Source organism: Malaclemys terrapin, chromosome 10 (assembly GCF_027887155.1).
Source record: "Malaclemys terrapin pileata isolate rMalTer1 chromosome 10, rMalTer1.hap1, whole genome shotgun sequence".
NCBI lineage: Eukaryota > Metazoa > Chordata > Testudines > Emydidae > Malaclemys > Malaclemys terrapin.
Window position 1 is genome coordinate 44,053,676 of NC_071514.1, and position 19,491 is coordinate 44,073,166.

The 19,491-nt window shown below is 47.0% G+C and overlaps 1 protein-coding gene across 2 annotated transcripts in view; it reads left to right on the forward strand.

Annotated features, from left to right (window-relative positions):
* The window catches only part of ARIH1 (ariadne RBR E3 ubiquitin protein ligase 1), a 147,038-nt gene that overhangs the window by 112,573 nt on the left and 14,974 nt on the right, over nucleotides 1-19,491 (forward strand). For both annotated transcript variants that reach the window (XM_054041243.1, XM_054041244.1), the window contains exons 8-9: nucleotides 1,475-1,517; nucleotides 3,338-3,409. In XM_054041243.1, the coding sequence (XP_053897218.1) occupies nucleotides 1,475-1,517; nucleotides 3,338-3,409 (115 nt within the window). The remainder of the gene's footprint in view (nucleotides 1-1,474; nucleotides 1,518-3,337; nucleotides 3,410-19,491) is intronic.

Consider the following 19,491-nt stretch of genomic DNA (forward strand, 5'->3'; position numbering starts at 1 on the left):
GGTTCATCTTTCTTTTGCTTCAGTTGAAAATGTTCTTGCCCATCTTCCTAATTAGAAAATAAAAATGTCTTTCAAGTGAAAATGTCTAGCAGCTGACAGGGAGAAATCTCTCTCATAGAGAAATTTCTGGGGCAATTCCAAATCCCTTGGCTCCTCTCCCTCAATTGATTCACTTAACGAAGGAATGGGAGTCATGTTCAGCAAACTGAAGCTGCTTAAGTCAGTTCCCTCATTAACCGAATAATTCTGAGAGCACTTGGTGATGGGCATATATGAAATTAAAAGCTAAAGCTGGGAAATGTATTGATAAATGCCTGGAATTTCATTTTAGAAATGGCAAAATTAATGTGTTGACAGTGTAGGGTCATCTTGTGGGTAACACCTAGGACTGAGAATCAAGTCAGTCCCATTACTCACTCAATGGCCTTTGAAAATTCAGTCATCCTCTCTCTACCTTGGTATCCCATCTAAAGTGAAGCTAGTTCATGTTCACAGGCAGGTTAAGGCTGAATTAATCAGTTTGCCAAGTGGGAGAGTGCCTCATATTGGAGGCACCTACAGCAAAGGATTATTATTTATATTTTGCATAAAGTGCTTTTAAAAGGGGCTTTCACCCTAATTACATCTTTCCACTTTCAATGAGAGTATCAACAGCTGTAGCCAAAAGCCAAGAAACAAGTTTTTAAATGCTCTTGAAATGTGTTGGGAAGGAACTTTGCCTGAGACCTGAATTACATGGAAGTCTGCAAACTGTTTCGGCAGTTAACCTCATTCAAACAGATGTTGTTGTTTAGTAGAGGAAACACTTTTGGGGGAAAAAAGTCTGAAAACAGTTAGACATGGAAACTCCCTATAAACTAAGGGGTCTGTTTTTCTACCTCTCTAGCCATTTGAAGGGCCATGCATAGATGAAGTTTCCATGTTCAGCATTATGCTTTTTATTAAGAGCCCAGATGTCTGTTTTATTTTACAAGGCAGCCTTCTACTTCTGGATGGAAAACTAATCCATTTCAGATCTAATGTTAGTAGCTGGGCCCCTTTGGGAAAACTAAAGTGTGTCATGCACCCATCAGGGGGCATGGGATTCTAGTTTAACTGAGAGGGATAGCTGGGTTAGTCTGTATCCACAGAAACAACGAGGAGTCCGGTGGCACCTTAAAGACTAACAGATTTATTTGGGCATAAGCTTTCATGAGTTAAAAACCCACAAGAAGTGGGTTTTTTACCCACGAAAGCTTATGCCCAAATAAATCTGTTAGTCTTTAAGGTGCCACCAGACTCCTCGTTGTTTTAGTTTAACTGAAACACACTTACAGTAATGGCTTTCAGCAAGATCTGGTGCCCAGACCCTTTCAGTGGAGTAACCCAAAAGACAAAAACTACTGTAAGAGTAAGTTTAATGGAGTTATGATTTAATTACAAGCATAGTGTGATAGCTAAACTTCTGTGAATTAATTCTCTTTTTCACGTACAGCTTTAACTGCGGTGAAAATTGGCATGATCCTGTTAAGTGCAAGGTGAGCATGTCCAACTTCCTCGCTGAACCCATGGCTTTGCAGAATTAAAGGGCTAAAGTCAAACTGCTTGCAGGATCCCTGGCAAAGTAGCATGGTACTGTGTGTATTTACAGTGTCTAGGTACGAGCCCATAGCTGCCTTACAATAACCACTCGCACCCATGAGCTTAGTTTGGGCGGGTGTAAGCGGGGCATTGCTCCCAAACTGCAAGCCTCGGGCAGGTGCAGAATTTGCCCACCCATGCGTGGCCCCATTGGCCTGACTGGAGCTGAGAAGTCTAACTACGCCTATGCTCACACCAAGGGGCACTGTAGGCTTCTGCCTCTTCATATGAAGGAAGTGACAAGCAGCACCTGAAGTCTGCTAGTAGTCTTTACCGTCACAACTCTGCGTTGCCTTCATGAAAAAAGCATTTTAGTGCAGCTATGTGGAAGATTTTGTTGTTGTAGGAAAATGTTATATCAGTAGAGATGGGTGACCTCAGGAATAAACGCTTCACTCTACAAGGAGTATTCCTATTCTCACAACACTCCTGTGAGTGCTTTAATACCTTAGTAACCTCATAGATTGCTTCTGGTTTTAATATTTAACCTCAGTGGTCCTGATTTCAGGTGCCCCTGCCACCTAGGAAGATCTGTGGAAAAGATGGATGATTATTTTAATACAGTAGCACCCAGAGGCCCTAATCAAGATTGTGGGACCCCCGTGGGTTAGGCACTGTGCAAACAAACAGGAAGACATGTTCCATGCCCTAAAGAGAATACAATCTAAGATCTTAAATGTAAGAATGAGTGCAGTTAGCTACCATTGGGGCAGTAAAGGATGGGGCGGTTGTAGCTAAGTTTTCATTTCCATGAGAGGTTCAATCAGTTCCTGATCTGCAAGGTATAAGAAGTCCCATTTTTTCTTCAGTGATTTAAATCGTTGGCTTGGCACTGTTCCTCTAGAAATGTAGGGAAGTAGGTGAAAGTAAAGGTTGTGCAGGCTTTCCAAATAGCCCCAATGTGCATCTCAAATGCAACACTTGCAGCAGCTTTAATACAAAAAACAATTTACAGGAGGGAATATGTAATTCTCTCATGACATAAAACTAGCTAGGACATCGTAGGAGACTTATCCTGTGGAGGCTTTGCATCTTTGAGTTTATGCAGAGAAATGTTTGAACACTGCTAGGCAATGGAATTTAGCGGTTGAAGATTCCCAGAGACCCAACATAGCATATCGGGGTAATACACATTATCATTAGAGAAGAAAAGCAACCCTGTTGTACAGCCTGCCAGAATATCACAGCTAATGTGAAAGAGCAAAAAAAATAGTGTTAGTACTCTTTCCTTGCTTTTCTTAGCTGGTAGACTAGCAAAGGGAAACTGAGACTTGTTACTTTAGTCTGTGTGCTTCTACTAACTGGACCGTGTTGGTATTCGGGGCAGAGCCTGCACAGAAGCAAGTTACATCCAGGGCTTGCCTTCCAAAAACTTCTTGTTGTTCTGGACTCACAAGTAAGACAGTCCCTAGAAGATGGCATTCTGGTATATCTATGGTCCTATAATACTTATATACTTACTAATATTTATTTATTTAATTTAATTTACTCTTTTCTAGGGTTTAACTAGTGATTCTGGCAGACAAATTTTCTGCCACAAAAGGAATTGTCAAGTTAAAGCTCACTCCACCCTGCTTGGCAAACAATGTCATTCAGGTGTACCTTTGCAGCTCTCCTTTTATGTTAAATGCTTAGTGTTAGCTTATTGTAATGTCTGTGCTAGAAAGATTTAAACTGTATAAAGTCTATGGATTCTATTTTTTCACTTTCTGAACAGTGGTTAAAGAAGTGGATTAAGAAGTGTGATGATGACAGTGAAACTTCCAATTGGATTGCAGCAAACACAAAGGTTGGTTTCAGTTTCCTTCATAAACATACTACGCAGAAGCGCTGATGGAAGCCAGAACAGCAGCTTAATCCGTTGGCACTAGGAGTATGCTCCACCCCAGCACAGTGTTATGGTCAACATCAACCACTAACGACACCAGTAAGATAAAATGGTCATCCTAGGTGCAAGCAGAAATGCTTCTGCTAATGGATGGGTAAAATTCTTCATATTATAGCCGAGGGAATTGGATTTGGTTATTTGCTTTTGTACTAAAGAGTTAATTGGAAACCCAAAGCAAGCTGAAGCTATTGCTTTTAGGGCTTCTGTCCAGCACTGATTATGTCCTTCAGCAAATTTGTGCTTCGTTCTGGTGTAAGTGTGGGAGATGTTTATGCTCCCCATGGCTTGGTTAGGCTGGGTTAATTTACATCTGCCTTTAAAAATCCCCCTGGTTTGGCTTTTCAGGGGTTGTTCATTTCTGTTGGGCAGGATTCCAGATGGAGACTGGCAAACCAGCTGTTAAGGTTTTATTATGCAAATATATTGGTTCCAGCCAGCCCAACTTTACATAAAACTTCAGTGGTCTGTTTTTGTGTGCTTTGTGAGGAGTGAAAACAAGGGTTGGCATGGTAGCAAGGAGGCAAAACATGTAACTATCATGTGGAGAATGTAGTTTAGGAGCAAACCTGGGCCTTTGCCTGTGAAGACAAGAGGGTGTGTGTGTGTGTGTGTGTGTGTGTGTGTGTGTGTGATTTTGCGGGGAATGGTGGGGAGTTAGGAAATGGCCACTCTGTTTTCTTATTAGTTTTGCAGTGTAATCTGGTAACAGCATTGTTTGCTGCAGACAGCTGCTCCTGGTCTGGGGCGTGCATTGCTTATTTTCTGTTTAAGTGGAATCAGATACATTTAGTGGGATCAGAACTACCCACTGTACTGTGATGTTTGGTTGAAGTGGTGTTTCCATTGCAAGACCCTGTTCATTTTCTGACTTCCTCAAATTCTGAAACTTGCTCTGCTTGTGCTCAGCTTTTAGGCAAACTTCTGGGAATTTCTCAGTAAAACTATTTTTTTTTTTTTTTTTTACTTCTGTGGAAAATAAAATGATTTCCTAATGCGTTCTGAAGCAGTGGTTCTCAGCCTTTCCAGGCTACTGCACCGCTTTCAGGATCTGATGTGTACCCCAAGTTTCATCTCACTTAAAAACTACTTGCTTACAAAATCAGACATAAAAATACAGAAGTGTCACAGTACACGATTATTGACAAATTGCTTCCTTTCTCATTTTTACCATATACACCTCTACCCTGATATAACGCGACCTGATATAACACTAATTCGGATATAACGTGGTAAAGCAGTGCTCCTGGGGGGCGGGGCTGCTCTCTCCGCTGGATCAAAGCAAGTTCGATATAACGCGGTTTCACCTATAATGCAGTAAGATTTTTTTGTCTCCCGAGGACAGCGTTATATCGGGGTAGAGGTGTAATTATAAAGTAAATCAAATGGAATATAAATATTGTACTTGCATTTCAGTGTATAGTATCTGGAGCAGTATAAAACAAGTCACTGTCTGTATAAAATTTTAGTTTGTACTGACTTCATTAGTGCTTTTTATGTAACCTGTTGTAAAACTATCTCTAGATGAGGGGTACATGTAAATCTGCTTGCGAACTACTGTTCTGAAATATACTCACAACAGCAGACACCACTATGTTCAAACTTTGCTTGCTCCTTAGAGTTCACTAAAGCCAAGCTTGAAGGAAATTAGTTCCGTAGCTTTGATGGAATCATCAAAAATATATTTTGTTCTAGGATTTTTTGCTTAACCTGAATCTGAAAGGTTGGGGGACACAAGCATAGTAGACTTAGATGCACAATTAGGATGACCAGATAGCAAGTGTGAAAAATTGGGGTACCTTTTCTGGGAGGCGGGGAATATAGTTGCCTATATAATACAAAGCCCCTAATATCGTGATGTCTGGTCAGGCACAATAGACTTTGCTACTCAGTACTGTTAATTTAAAGTAGCATTGAGGATTGGTAGTACCATGAAGTGCTTTTGTAAATACTTCCTGTCTCTCTTCTAATCTTGAAAGATGGGGGTGGTCTTCCTCAGGACTCTTAAAAATGTTTAAAAAGGGAATCTTACCTTTACCTGGATCTGAAATCTATTGCATGGGAGCCATACCTAGTAGTGGTGCTGAGAGCTGGAGCACAATGGTGTGGTAAGATCCAGGATCTACCTGGAGGGGCAGGAAGCCTCTGTAGGAACACACATCCACAGAGGGTGGGGGGAAAGGAAGTTGGGGGCTAGCCATGCTAGTATTAACCCTGCTAATCTGTCAGCTCCTGAAGTTCTGAGCTAGCAACAGTGAGGTGTGTGTCCTAGAACATCCCTGATTTTTTTAAGTTACTCTTTATAATATAATTGTACAAGACACATCTACAGCAAGAAAATACTTTGATAGCCCAGACTGTGCAGTAGCAACAAAAACCAGTGTACGGTAATTACTTCAGACATCTGAGCAGACCCACTGCCACGGAGTCTTATGGTATGTTTAGCAATTGGTTTAACTACAGGACAATGTCACAATTCTTCTTCTCATAGAAGTGACTGGATTGAATTGAGGAAAGCTGGCAGGAAATGTAATCTACCCCCATTAATAAACTCTTGCCTGCTAGTGGGCAGTGAAGTCATGGAAGATTATAATTTTACTCGAATGATTAAGTACTAGCAATGTTGACTGGAACACACACAGGTTGAGCCTTGTCTGGTGATTATTGGTATGCCTCAGGAGAACCAGAGCAGTACAACATTCTGGCAGGGCTGCAGGCTTGCCAACAACCTTCCCCACTCTCCCCTTCTCATTCCTCCTCCCCCGGCTGGGTTGCCCACTGGCTGCAGTCCAAATTCCCAAAGAAACCCGAGCTCACATCTGACTGTGGCACATGTTTACCACCAGTCAAAAAGGAACTAAATATTTGTATTCTAAAAAAATCCTTTCCTGCTCAAGCACAAGGGAAAGAAACAGCCACACACAATGATTCCAAAGGGCTTTTAGGCCCAGAATAATTCTGCAATTTATAAACTCAGGCACTTCTTAAAGCAAAGGGCCTTGAAAGGAACTGAAAAAATCCAATTTTGAAACTCCCTCTTGGGTGAAATAGTCTCACTCCATCAAGTCTTATGAACAATCTAACTTTAATGTTGAGTTTCATTTACATTGCCTTATTTTCGGCCAAAGATATTGCTGCTGCTTTTAGCCTCCAAAAAATTATTGCTGTCCTTATGAGAGAGAGCCTCATTGGCACAGAAACCTATGGTAGTGTTCATTCTTTATGGCCTTCTCTCTGTGCGGGAAAACTCCCTAAATTTTACCAAGGCATAATTTGGGAAGATAGCAGGCCCTGTGTTCTGTATATTCAAATTCATCGTGATCTTTTTGCAAATACACCAGGATAACATGGAATATATTTTGTTCAAGCTTGCCTTATAAGAAAGGAGTTCCATTAGGCTTTAAGGAAAGAAATGGTAAGGGGAAACCAAACAACTGCTCTGTGAGAGAACACAAATGAAACCCAGCTTAAATGTGCTTTGCATTCAGGAATTACTGTGATCTGATGCATTCTTCTCTATGAATGAATTGATCGGATTTAAAGTGAAGATTGTTGTTAAATTATGTTTAATATTGGGGTTGGCCTGGAGGCTTCTAGCAGGAGTTAGCAAAACTTTATCCTTTGGCACATTGGAGCTTTATCAAATCACCTAAAAAATGGCTGAAAATACCACTTAGCCTCATCTACATGTTAAACCAGTGAAACTTTCCCTAAATCAGCTTAAAATTACACCAATTAAACAAGTGCAACTTCATGTCATTAAGGCCTTCAATTCTCTCTTCTTGTTTGGGGAAGCCAGGAAGTTGAAGAGGCTTTTTGTATTCCTTGCTCTGTTCTCAATTTCTATCCGGTTCTAACATCATAGTATCTGAGGATATGTTCATCTAACCTTTTAGACATGGTTTTGGGCACGAAGACAACTTCTGTGCTAAGAAGACTAAATGTTTCTTTAAAGCAGACCTTTAAAACTGGGTTTGTGCTTCCTTATCGGGAAGGCCTGAAAAAAGCGTGTAAATTTCTGCTTGTTTTTACTTTAAATACCAAGAATGTCAAGTCTGGCTTTCCCTGGCTTTTTCTGAAGGATGCCTGGAAAGTCTTAGCACATGATATGGAGGGAGCGAGGACACTGAATTTTTAACACAGGCTTCCTTTATCTGAAATATTGTTAGTCATTGAAGTTAATAGGTGTTAGCAAAAGCAGCGTTAATCTGATTAAAAATTCCTTCCCTTCACAATTACTCCACTCTTCTTCTGCTGGTATGATGTCACACTTTCACTGTCCTCCAATCACCATAGTGTCTTCCAGGATGGACAGGAGTCAAGTTTCTAATGTATAAAACAAGCAGTTTTTGTCAGACCTTTATCCGTTATAAAGAAGCCCAAACCCAGTTCTTTCTTTTCAGGTCACTTTTTTAACATATGAATTTGTGTCCCACTCCCATGTTGTTTGGAAATACTATATTTCTATTTATATTATATACTATAACAAGTCCTCTTTGGAACCCAGCTCCAAACTAAGAAGTTGTCCCTTTCATTTCTTGCTACTGCAGTTCAGTGTAGAACCATGAAAAGAATCTTGCCTCACATGTGGGACTGCCATCTTTTTTTCTCATTTCAGATAAGCAAGAGTTTTTTGAAGCAGCCCATTTAGCTGAATAATTTCTAGGTGGCATTGCTTCAAGCTCTTACAGCCTAATTCTAATAAACAAGACTCAACAAAACCCAGAATGGCAGGAGACCTGCTGAAATGTATCAAGCTGAGCTGGGCATTTGACAATCCATTTTTTACATCTGGAACATAAGTACAGGTATTTTTGTGGCAAGAACTAGAATGCAGACCTAACACCCTTTTTCCTGTGAAGTGTTACACAGGATTTGTCAGGGGAATAGCTCTTCTCATGTAGTGTTGCTGCAGGAAGCATTGCCACTCCTTTGCCTACATTGAAATAGGAACTGCATTCTCGCCACGTGCACCAGTGCCAGAAGTTTTCCCCCTAGCAGTACCTGTAGGGGAGTGCCCTTAGCGACCCCTGGAATGGCGCCTCCATGGCGAGTATAAGGGGCGCTGCGTGCTCCCCCCACCCTCAGTTCCTTCTTGCTGCCTGTGAAGGTGCTTCGGAACTGCTCTGCTCCAGCTTTGCTGTAGCTCATCCCCAAAACTGCTTGTTGGTTCAGTGTATGGTACCTGTAGTTAGCTAGTAGTTTAGTTTAGCTAGAGCGCCCAGGCCGGGGCATGCCCCTTGCCCTGGGTTTTAAGTCGTGCGACACTTGTAGGCATTCTATGCCATGAGTGATCTGCACGCGGACTGTCTGCGTTGTTTGGGGGAAACCCATCTCAGCAATTGCTGCAAGATTTGCAAGTTGTTTAAGCCTCAGACCAAGAGAGAAAGGGACATCCGTCTCTGTGCTATTCTGATGGAGTCAGCGCTGACCCCAGCTCCGGCGTGCCGCTCCGAGTGGGCACCGCGGTGTCGGTGCATGGTGACCCTTCGGTGCCATCGACTAGTCGGCACTGCTCCCCGTCCACGGGGCACGCCAAGAAGACTATAAAGAGGCCGCCTTTGCCGCGGAACCAGAGCAAATCCGGGATGGAGGCTAGACCCATGTCGGGCAGTCCTTGATCCCCACTGGCCACTAGGCCTCAGACGCAAGTCGAGCGGAGTAGCCTGGCCCATTAGGAGCGGGCCTCTCCGGATGTCCGGATGCCGTCCATGCCAGTACAAGGAGCACCGCTGATGTCGGCCCCGCGCTCCAGAGGCAAACCACCGCTGGGATCTCCAGTCGCCCACAGCTCAGTACCGGTTTCGATCGAGGGAACGTTCCCAATGCCGTTCGCTGCCCAGTGACTGGTCAGAGCAAAGTCCACGTGGATTGCCCTTGACGCCCACCCGGCTCTCGGGTTGGGTTCCATCTGACTGAGACTCTCTGCACCCCTCTGCCTTGAGGAGCGAACACCGAAGGGACCGAGGCAGACGTCACCAAAGGCCCTCCTCTCGGAGGGGTTATCATAGCTGGTCATGGCTCGGACATTGACATCGTTCCCGTTCGGCATCCTGCTCTGGGACCCTGCCACGGCACCGCCTCCGCAGCCCCGGGAGTCAGTTGCCGGCATCTCGCTGTCGCGGGTCCACGCGCCAGAGCTGATCGCGGAGTAATTGTTACCGATGGTACCAGTCCTCCACATTGGGATTGCGGTCCCGTGGTCGGCACTGCTCCCAGCGCTGCCACTCCTCCTGGTTTGAGGACAGCGCCAGATTGGATGTCAGCCCAACCTGGCCTCCCTTCATAGTTGTCCATCGATGGGCCAGGCCGGACAGCTGGCCCTGCAGTGGCACCAGGCCCCGTGGCTGGCGCAGTGGTACCAGTGGGCACCGTGGCCTCTGATGCAGCCCTCAGTGGGAGCTCCTTGGTGGCTGGAGCCTCAGAAGGACCATCGGCCTCCCTCTCCAGACCTCCAAGGAAGGAGTTGGTGGGATGTACATCCTCAGCACTGTGCCCGGAGACCGACCAGGTAGTGGAACCTCCGGTGCCGGTGGACACCCAAAGTACTGTGCCGGCCTCCTCGCCCTCCCTGGATGAGGCGATTACGGCCCCACCTCCCTCCGTTCCGCAGGAGGACCTTAGGGCCCACCAAGAACTCTTAAAAAGGGTGGCATCAAGCTTCCACCTCCAAGCAGAGGAGATGGAGGAGCTCTCGGACTCCCTGTTTAATGTGCTGTCCTCCTCGGCACCGGGCAGGGTGGCCTTGCCTCTCCATGAAGGGGTGGCAAAAATTTCAAGTGCCCTGTGGCAAACACCGGCCTCATTGGCCCCATCTCCAAGAGAGTAGAATGCAAGTATTTTGTGCCTGCCAAGGGGCATGAATACTTACACACCCACCCTGCTCCTAACTCCCTGGTGGTTGAGTCAGTCAACTACAGGGAACGGAAGGGCCAGCCAGCCCCTATCCCGAAAAATAAAGATTTGTGTAGGCTGGACTCTTTTGGAAGGAAAATTTATTCGTTCTCAAGCTTGCAGTTATGGGTGGTGAACCATCAGGCTCTCCTGGGCTGGTATGAGTTCAATCTGTGGGGCTCCCTGCCCAAGTTTGAGGATTCCCTCCAGGAGTGCGACAGGAAGGAGTTCAAAGCGCTAGTGGAGGAGGGTATAGCAGCTGCCAGGGCAACCCTGCAGGCAGCTTCAGATGAAGCAGACATGGCCGCGCAGTCCATGGGCTCAGCGGTGTCCATGAGAAGGGTGTCATGGCTCCTGCTCTCTGGGCTGTCCAGTGAGGCGCAGACCTCCCTCCAGGACCTCCCGTTTGACGGCAAAGCTCTGTTTGTGGAACAAATGGATACAAAGTTGCATGGCCTGAAAGACTCCCGCACGACTCTCCAGACTCTGGGTCTCTATGTTCCGGCTCTGGCTAAACCTAAGTTCAAGCCACCGCAGTCTCCCGCTCAGGCCACACACCCAAAATATGAGACCGCTTGTAAGAAGTCGCGGGACTGTAAGAAGTGCCTACAGAGGCAGTCTCGCCCTGCCCCCCAGCCTGGGTCCTCAAAGGTAAGCAGGCGGGGAAAAGGCGGTTTTGACAGGATGCCTGGGGGTGCCCTGCCAGTCCTTATAAGGGATCCACCCCCAATAAAGCTTCCCTTCTCCAATCGGTTGTGTGCTTTCCTCCTGGAGTGGTCACGGCTGACCTCAGACCGATGGGTCCTCAACACCATCTCCCGGGGCTACACCCTCCAGTTTACTTCCTCTCCGCCCAACCAACCCCCACCCCCGTCCCTCCTGGGGGACCTCTCACATGAGGCCCTGCTCAAGCAGGAGGTGGGGTGGCTCCTGGACCTAGGAGCGATGGAAGCAGTACCCAGGGAGTTCAAAGGCAAGGGGTACAACTCCCGCTATTTCCTTATCCCGAAGGCCAAAGGGGGGCTCAGGACCACCTTGGACCTGTGCGGCCTAAACCAGTACATGGTGAAGCTCAAGTTCTGCATGGTGTCCCTGGCCTCCATCATCCCCTCCCTGGATCCCGTGGACTGGTACGCCGCCCTCAATCTGCAGAACGCATACTTCCACATTCATATATTTGAGGGGCACAGACACTTCCTCCATTTCATGTTGGGGCAGGAACACTACCAATTTACGGTCCTCCCGTTTGGCCTGTCCACTGCCCCCAGGGTATTCACAAAATGTATGTTGGTGGTGGCGGCCCACCTCAGGCGCCGGGGGGTCCAAATCTTCCCCTATCTGGACGACTGGTTGGTCAAGGACAACTCCTGTCCATGTGCACCACTTTGGGCCTGTTGGTATACAACACCAAGTCCACGTTAGTCCTGGTTCAATGCATAGAGTTTATTGAGGGCGGTCCTGGATGCCTCATTGGCCAGTGCCTCCCTCCCATCGGACAGGTATGAGATCCTGAAGGGGCTCATCAACACGGTCACAAGGTTTCCGGTGACAACAGCCAGAGCGTGCCTCCAGCTCTTGGGTCATATGTCGGCGTGCGTGAATGTGGTCCATCATTCCAGACTCAGGATGAGGCCCCTCCAGCTCTGGTTGGCCTCGGAGTTCTCCCAAGCCAGGAACCGGATAGACAAAGTCCTCATGGTACCCGAACCAGTGATCACCTCCCAACGGTGGTGGTCCTCCTCAAGAAACATGCTCCAAGGGGTCCCGTTCAGGGGCAGGGCCCTGTCGCTGGAGCTGGTGTCAGACTCGTCGGACCTGGGATGGGGGCCCATGTGGGGAACGTTCAGACCCAAGGTCTGTGGTCGGCTCGGGATCTGACCCTCCACATAAACGTCAAAGAGCTCAGGGCAGTACAGCTGGCGTGCATGGCCTTCCGCTCGCACCTGGAGGGCCGGGTGGTCAGGGTCCTCATGGACAACACTGCCTCAATGTTGTATATCAACAGGCAAGGGGGGGCCGATCCTCTGCCCTCTGCTGTGAAGCCCTCAGGCTGTGTATAGCCCATGACATCTGCCTACAGGCCTTCCATCTGCCGGGCGCCCGGATCGCTTGAGCAGGGAGTTCTCCTCTCAGCACGAGTGGTCTCTCCATCCAGAGGTGGTGCAGAGGCTTTTCCAAGTGTGGGGAACTCCCCAGCTGGACCTGTTAGCGACTTGGCAGAACCGTCGCTGTCCCCAGTTCTGCTCCGGGGGCGGCTGGGATGGGGCTCTGTTTCTAATACCTTCCTCCTGTCCTGGTCAGGCCAGTTTCTCTATCTTTTCCAGGACCTTGCCAATCAGCGGGAACGGGGGAAAGGCATAAAGATGGACAAGGCCCAGGTCCTTCTGATTGCCTTGGCGTGGTCCAGACAACATTGGTAGGGGACCCTCACGGACCTGGCGGTTGCCCCACCATGGCCATTGCCATCCCGCCCGGACTGCTTTCCCAGTACCAGGGCCGCCTCCTCCACCCCAGCCTAGCGGCACTCCACCTCATGGTGTGGTTGCTCAGTGGTTAGGGAGGAAAGGACATGCTCTGAAAGGGTTCAGTGAGTCGTCCTTGAAAGCAGGAGGCCCTCCACACGCCGAGCCTACTTGGCAAAGTGGTCTTTTTTTCCAGATGGGCAGAGGAGCGGGGCGTTTCCCTGGTGGCAGCCCCGATCCAGCTTATCCTGGACTACCTTCTTCACCTTAGAGCCCAGGGCCTGGCGCCCTCATCGGTTAAGGTGCACCTGGTGGCCATATTGGCCTTCCATCCGCCGGTGCAGGGCCACACAGTATTCTCCTATGCTATGACTGGCTGATTCCTTAAGGGTTTGGTCGTCTCTTCCCGCATGTTAGGTCCCCAGTCCCGCAGTGGGACCTAAACTTGGTGTTGGCCCGTCTCACGAGGCCCCTGTTTGAGCCACTAGCCAAGTGGTCCTGGTCACACCGCTCGTGGAAGGTGGGCTTCCTGGTTGCGATCATGTCGGCTAGGCGGGTCTTGGAGCTCAGGGCCATGACCTCCAAGGTCCCATACATGGTGTTTCATAAGGATAAGGTTCAGCTCCACCCACACCCCTCGTTCCTCCCAAAGGTGGTCTCCGCCCTGCGGTCCTCTTCCCCTAGCCCCATGCATCCAGTGACGAGCGCCGCCTCCACACACTGGATGTGAGACGGGCTCTAGCTTTCTACCTGGAGTGGACTAAGCCATTCAGAAAGTCCACGCAACTGTTCATTGCCTTGGCCGAGCGCATGAAAGGTCAGCCGATCTCTCCACTCAGTGGCTCTCCAACTGAATCACCTTGTGTATCCGTACCTGTTATGACCTGGCGGGAATCCCTCTGCCACCAATTGTGAAAGCACGCTCGACTCAGGCGCAGCCTGGTCGGCTGCCTTTTTGGCCCATGTCCCCATTCAGGACATTTGTAGGGCTGCCACATGGTCTTCAGTTCACATGTTCACCTCACACTATGCGATCGTCTCCCAGACTTGGGGGGGGGGGATAGCTCAGTGGTTTGAGCATTGGCCTGCTAAACCCAGGGTTGAGTTCAATACTTGAGGGGGCCATTTAGGGAACTGGGGTAAAAATCTGTCTGGGGATTGGTCCTGCTTTGAGCAGGGGGTTGGATTAGATGACCTCCTGAGGTCCCTTCCAACCCTAATATTCTATGACACCGGGTTTGGCAGAGCTGTGCTCCGTCCTGAGAATTTGTGAACTCCTACCCACTTCCAACAGATATAGCTTGGAATCACCTATTGTGGAATACACATGAGCAATCACTCGAAGAAGAAAAGACAGTTACAGTGTCCGTAACTAGTGTTCTTGCTCATGTCTATTCCACATCCCGCCCCTCCTTCCCCTCTTTTGGAATTGTCTGGCAAGAAGGAACTGAGGGTGCGGGGAGCTTGCAGCACCCCTTATACCACGCCTACAGGGAATGCTAGGGGAAAAACTTCTGGCACCGGTGCACATGGCGAGCATGCACATCTATTGTGGAATACACATGAGCAACGCATCTCGAATACCAGTTACAGAAAAGGTAACTGTCTTATCATACACTAACTTGGGTTTGAAGAACCTTAATGGGGTTACTTCCTGCATCACAGCAGGGTAGATCATCTAGCCAGAATAATCCACTAGCCTGGTAATTTGATTTCCTGACCAGATGTGTTATTGCTTGGCCATAGTTCTTTATGTTCAAATCTTCCTTCCCTTAGTCCCCCCCTTCCCCTCTGCTGCTTAATCCATAAATGATCTCTCCCATGCATTTTTAGTGACTTGAATAGTTACTACTATTGGTTTTTCTGCTACTGTTCAGCATTTCTTCAGTGTGTATTCTTTAATGGCCTGTTTCCTTGAAAGTTTAATAAAATAACAATGTTGTTCTCACTTTTACACTTACCAGTCTAATTGGGGAACTCCTTCATAGACATGCTGATCTTGCTGTGTAATTCACCTTCCTTGGGCCTTGAAGGAGTATGGAGATTTCAGTGATGTGATGAATCAGGTAGCACAGTGGTTATAGTTAGGGTCTTTGTACTTGTTTGCATTGTGGCAATTTAGGATTCCCAGTCCTGGGCCCAAGGCCACATTTGGCCAGACACTGCACAAACACATAATATTGAACAAGCAAGTGATCTGAAAGTTCCACCATACAGTTCCCAGATGCATCTCATTCCTGAACTGTCCTCCTGTTTCAGCTCTAAATGGATCATAAACAGGGACTGCCACCCCTACTGATTTGTAATTCCTTGTGCTTTTTTTAATCTGTTCCTCCCCCCCCCCCCCCCAAAGAACACAATACAAGCATTCATCTGAAACCAAATATATATTCAAAGGGAATTTTTCATAATTGCACCAGACACCCACTTCCACTCCAGAGCAGCATACTGTAGGACCAATATTTGGTTAATTGTTGGACCAGTAACATAAAATGTTTTTTAATTTAGCAGCATAATAGAAACAGATATGTTGTTCAAAAGTCTCAGCAAAATTATGCAAAAATTGTGGCTTAGTTGTCTTGAGTCTTTCCATGGAAGTGTGAAAGGTATCCATGTGGTAAATCACTTTTGACTCCCCTGCATTTAAACGAAGATGGCAGGAGAGAGAAAATGAGATCTCGCTAGAAAAAAATGATATTAAAGTCCCCATTGTAAGCTAAAATGTTGGATACCCTCCTGGAATGGAGACCTGTCTGAATCTCTGTGGCTCATAGAGGTGGAATAAGAAGCCCATACGGGTGGATGCTTCCCAGCCATATGATCACCCGGTGGATAGCCTGGCAGGGCATCATAAGGTTCTTGTGCATAACTATTCATACTGAAAAAAGAACAGGAGTACTTGTGGCACCTTAGAGACTAACAAATTTATTAGAGCATAAGCTTTCGTGGACTACAGCCCACTTCTTCCGATGCATATAGAGTGGAACATATATTGAGGAGATATATATACACACATACAGAGAGCATGAACAGGTGGGAGTTGTCTTACCAACTCTGAGAGGCCAATTAAGTAAGAGGAAAAAAAACTTTTGAAGTGATAATCAAGATAGCCCAGTACAGACAGTTTGATAAGAAGTGTGAGAATACTTACAAGGGGAGATAGATTCAATGTTTGTAATGGCTCAGCCATTCCCAGTCCTTATTCAATCCTGAGTTGATTGTATCTAGTTTGCGTATCCATTCCAGCTCAGCAGTCTCTCCTTGGAGTCTGTTTTTGAAGTTTTTCTGTTGTAAGATAGCCACCCGCAAGTCTGTCATTGAATGGCCAGACAGGTTAAAGTGTTCTCCCACTAGTTTTTGAGTATTATGATTCCTGATGTCAGATTTGTGTCCATTAATTCTGTCATTAATTATTCATACTGAGACTCCCATGTGGCCTTCTCAGCTTTATTCTTCTAGATCACTTTCGCTTAGTTATGTGAGTTTTCTTTGCTCTTTGTGGATAGGATGGTTCCATTTCTGGTTAGAAACCTGAATTTTGGCCACTTTTATTCACGGAGGAGCTATAGGACCACCGGAATCCCTTCGCTGCTCAGCCAGTGAAGATATCGGGGCCCTTATTGAGGATGGATTGGAAGGATGCAGTGACACAGTTCCAGCTTCTCATACAGTAGCAGTTAGACCCCTCTCTGGAAGTTGATAGTATCATCAGTTACCACCCAGTTTCTCTCTGATCTTTTCCCAAAAAGGGTTGGAAGGTGGTGATGCATCTTTGTTTGTGCATAGAGTACTCAGTTTTCCTTAATCCTGGTCAATTTAGTTCTGGGCTTGAATGTAACAGATGCAGCCCTGGTTTCCTTGGCTGGTTGGGTTTCTGGGGATGGAAGAAAACAAAGTGTTTGATTCTCCTGGGTCTATTTGCTGTCTTTTCAACTATTGACCATGAAGTCTGGTTGGGGTGGAGGGATAGCTCAGTGGTTTGAGCATTGGCCCGCTAAACCCAGGGTTGTGAGTTCAATCCTTGAGGGGGCTACTTGGGGATCTGGGGCAAAAATCAGTACTTCGTCCTGCTAGTGAAGGCAGGGGGCTGGACTCGATGACCTTTCAAGGTCCCTTCCAGTTCCAGTCCAATTAATCTCCATTAATTTATTTAAAGTGTTACTAAGTTGGAGACCCTGCTAAGTTGGAGACTCTGGCATGGATACAGTTGCTCTCGGCTGGCTTAGTTTCTTCACTTCCATGTGACCTGGAGTGTTGTGTTGGATAACTGTTCAGCTGCACTGTTGGCTCTCGTGGGGTCCCACAGGGTTCTGTATTGTCACGCATCCTATTTATGTGAATGTGAAGATAGTGAAGAACTGAGATTTCTTGTGAATGGTTTGGCTCTATTTCTGTTTTGTTTGACTTAGCTAGTGCAGTTGGTTGGCTTGTCCAGCATCCTGCTAGGATCAAGGTTTTGATTAGGGTAAGTTGGCAGTGATTCAACCTGGAAGAGTTGGATTGTGCTATAGGGGAACCAACTGGAAGAAATAGCAGGGTTGATATTTGCTTCCTTTGTTGTAGGAAATCTGTTCTCTTACCATGTTTTGCAAACTTGGTGTCCTCCTGGATCTCCAGCTATTACCAGGTGGCCACGTACCAACAGAAGGGTAAAGCACCTTTTAATTAACACAAAGGCGGTGATATCTTAGTCAGTGACCTTCTCTCAGCAATCTAAGCCATTGTCATAATAGGATTACTGCATGTGGGACAACACCTAAAGATGGTGCAGAATGCCACAGACTGTATTTCTTGAAGAGAGAATCATAGAATATCAGGGTTAGAAGGGACCTCAGGAGGTCATCTAGTCCATCCCCTTGCTCAAAGCAGGACCAATCCCCAACTAAATCATCCCAGCCAGGGCTTTGTCAAGCCTGACCTTAAAACCCCTAAAGAAGGAGATTCCACCACCTCCCTAGGTAACCCATTCCAGTGCTTCACCACCCTCCTAGTGAAAAAGTTTTTCCTAATATCCAACCTAAACCTCCCCCACTGCAACTTGAGACCATTACTCCTTGTTCTGTCATCTGCTACCACTGAGAACAGTCTAGATCCATCCTCTTTGGAACCACCTTTCAGGTAGTTGAAAGCAGCTATCAAATCCCCTCCTCTTCTTCTCTTCTGCAGACTAAACAATCCCAGTTCCCTCAGTCTTTCCTCATAAGTCATGTGCTCCAGCCCCTAATCATTTTTGTTGCTCTCCGCTGGATTCTTTCCAATTTTTCCACACCCTTCTTGTAGTGTGGGGCCCAAAACTGGACACAGTACTCCAGATGAGGCCTCACCAACGCCGAATAGAGGGGAATGATCACGTCCCTCGATCTGCTGGCAATGCCCCTACTTATACAGCCCAAAATGCCGTTAGCCGTCTTGGCAACAAGGGCACGCTGTCAACTAATATCCAGCTTCTCGTCCACTGTGACCTCTAGGTCCTTTTCTGCAGAACTGCTGCCTAGCTACTTGGTCCCTAGTCTGTAGCAGTGCATGGGATTCTTCCATCCTAAGTGCAGGACTCTGCACTTGTCCTTGTTGAACCTCTACAGATTTCTTTTGGCCCAATCCTCTAATTTGTCTAGGTCTCTCTGTATCCTATCCCTACCATCCAGTGTATCTACCACTCCTCCCAGTTTAGTGTGTTCTGCACACTTGCTGAGGGTGCAATCTACGCCATCCTCCAGATCATTAATGAAGATATTGAACAAAACCAGCCCGAGGACCGACCCCTGGGGCACTCCGCTTGATACCGGCTGCCAACTAGGCATGGAGCCATTGATCACTACCCGTTGAGCCGGACGATCTAGCCAGTTTTCTATCCACCTTATAGTCCATTCATCCAGCCTATACTTCTTTAACTTGCCGGCAATAATACTGTGGGAGACCGTATCAAAAGCTTTGCTAAAGTCAAGGAATAACACGTCCACTGCTTTCCGCTCATCCACGGAGCCAGTTATCTCATACTAGAAGGCAATTAGGTTAGTCGGACAGACATGACTTGCCCTTGGTGAATCCATGCTGACTGTTCCTGATCACTTTCCTCTCCTCTAAGTGCATCAGGATTGGTTCCTTGAGGATCTGCTCCATGATTTTTCCAGGGACTGAGGTGAGGCTGACAGGCCTGTAGTTCCCCAGATTCTCCTTTCCTTTTTTAAAGATGGGCACTACATTAGCCTTTTTCCAGTCATCCGGGACCTCCCCCGATCGCCATGAGTTTTCAAAGATAATGGCCAATGGCTCTGCAATCACATCCGCTAACTCCTTTAGCACCCTCGGATGCAGCGCATCCGGCCCCATGGACTTGTGCTCGTCCAGCTTTATTAAATAGTCCTGAACCACTTCTTTCTCCACAGAGGGCTGGTCATCACCTCCCCATGCTGTGCTGCCCAGTGCAGTAGTCTGGGAGCTGACTCTGTTCGTGAAGACAGAGGCAAAAAAAGCATTGAGTACGTTAGCTTTTTCCACATCCTCTGTCACTAGGTTGCCTCCCTCATTCAGTAAGGGGCCCACACTTTCCTTGACTTTCTTCTTGTTGCTAACATACCTGAAGAAACCCTTCTTGTTACTCTTAACATCCCTGACTAGCTGCAACTCCCA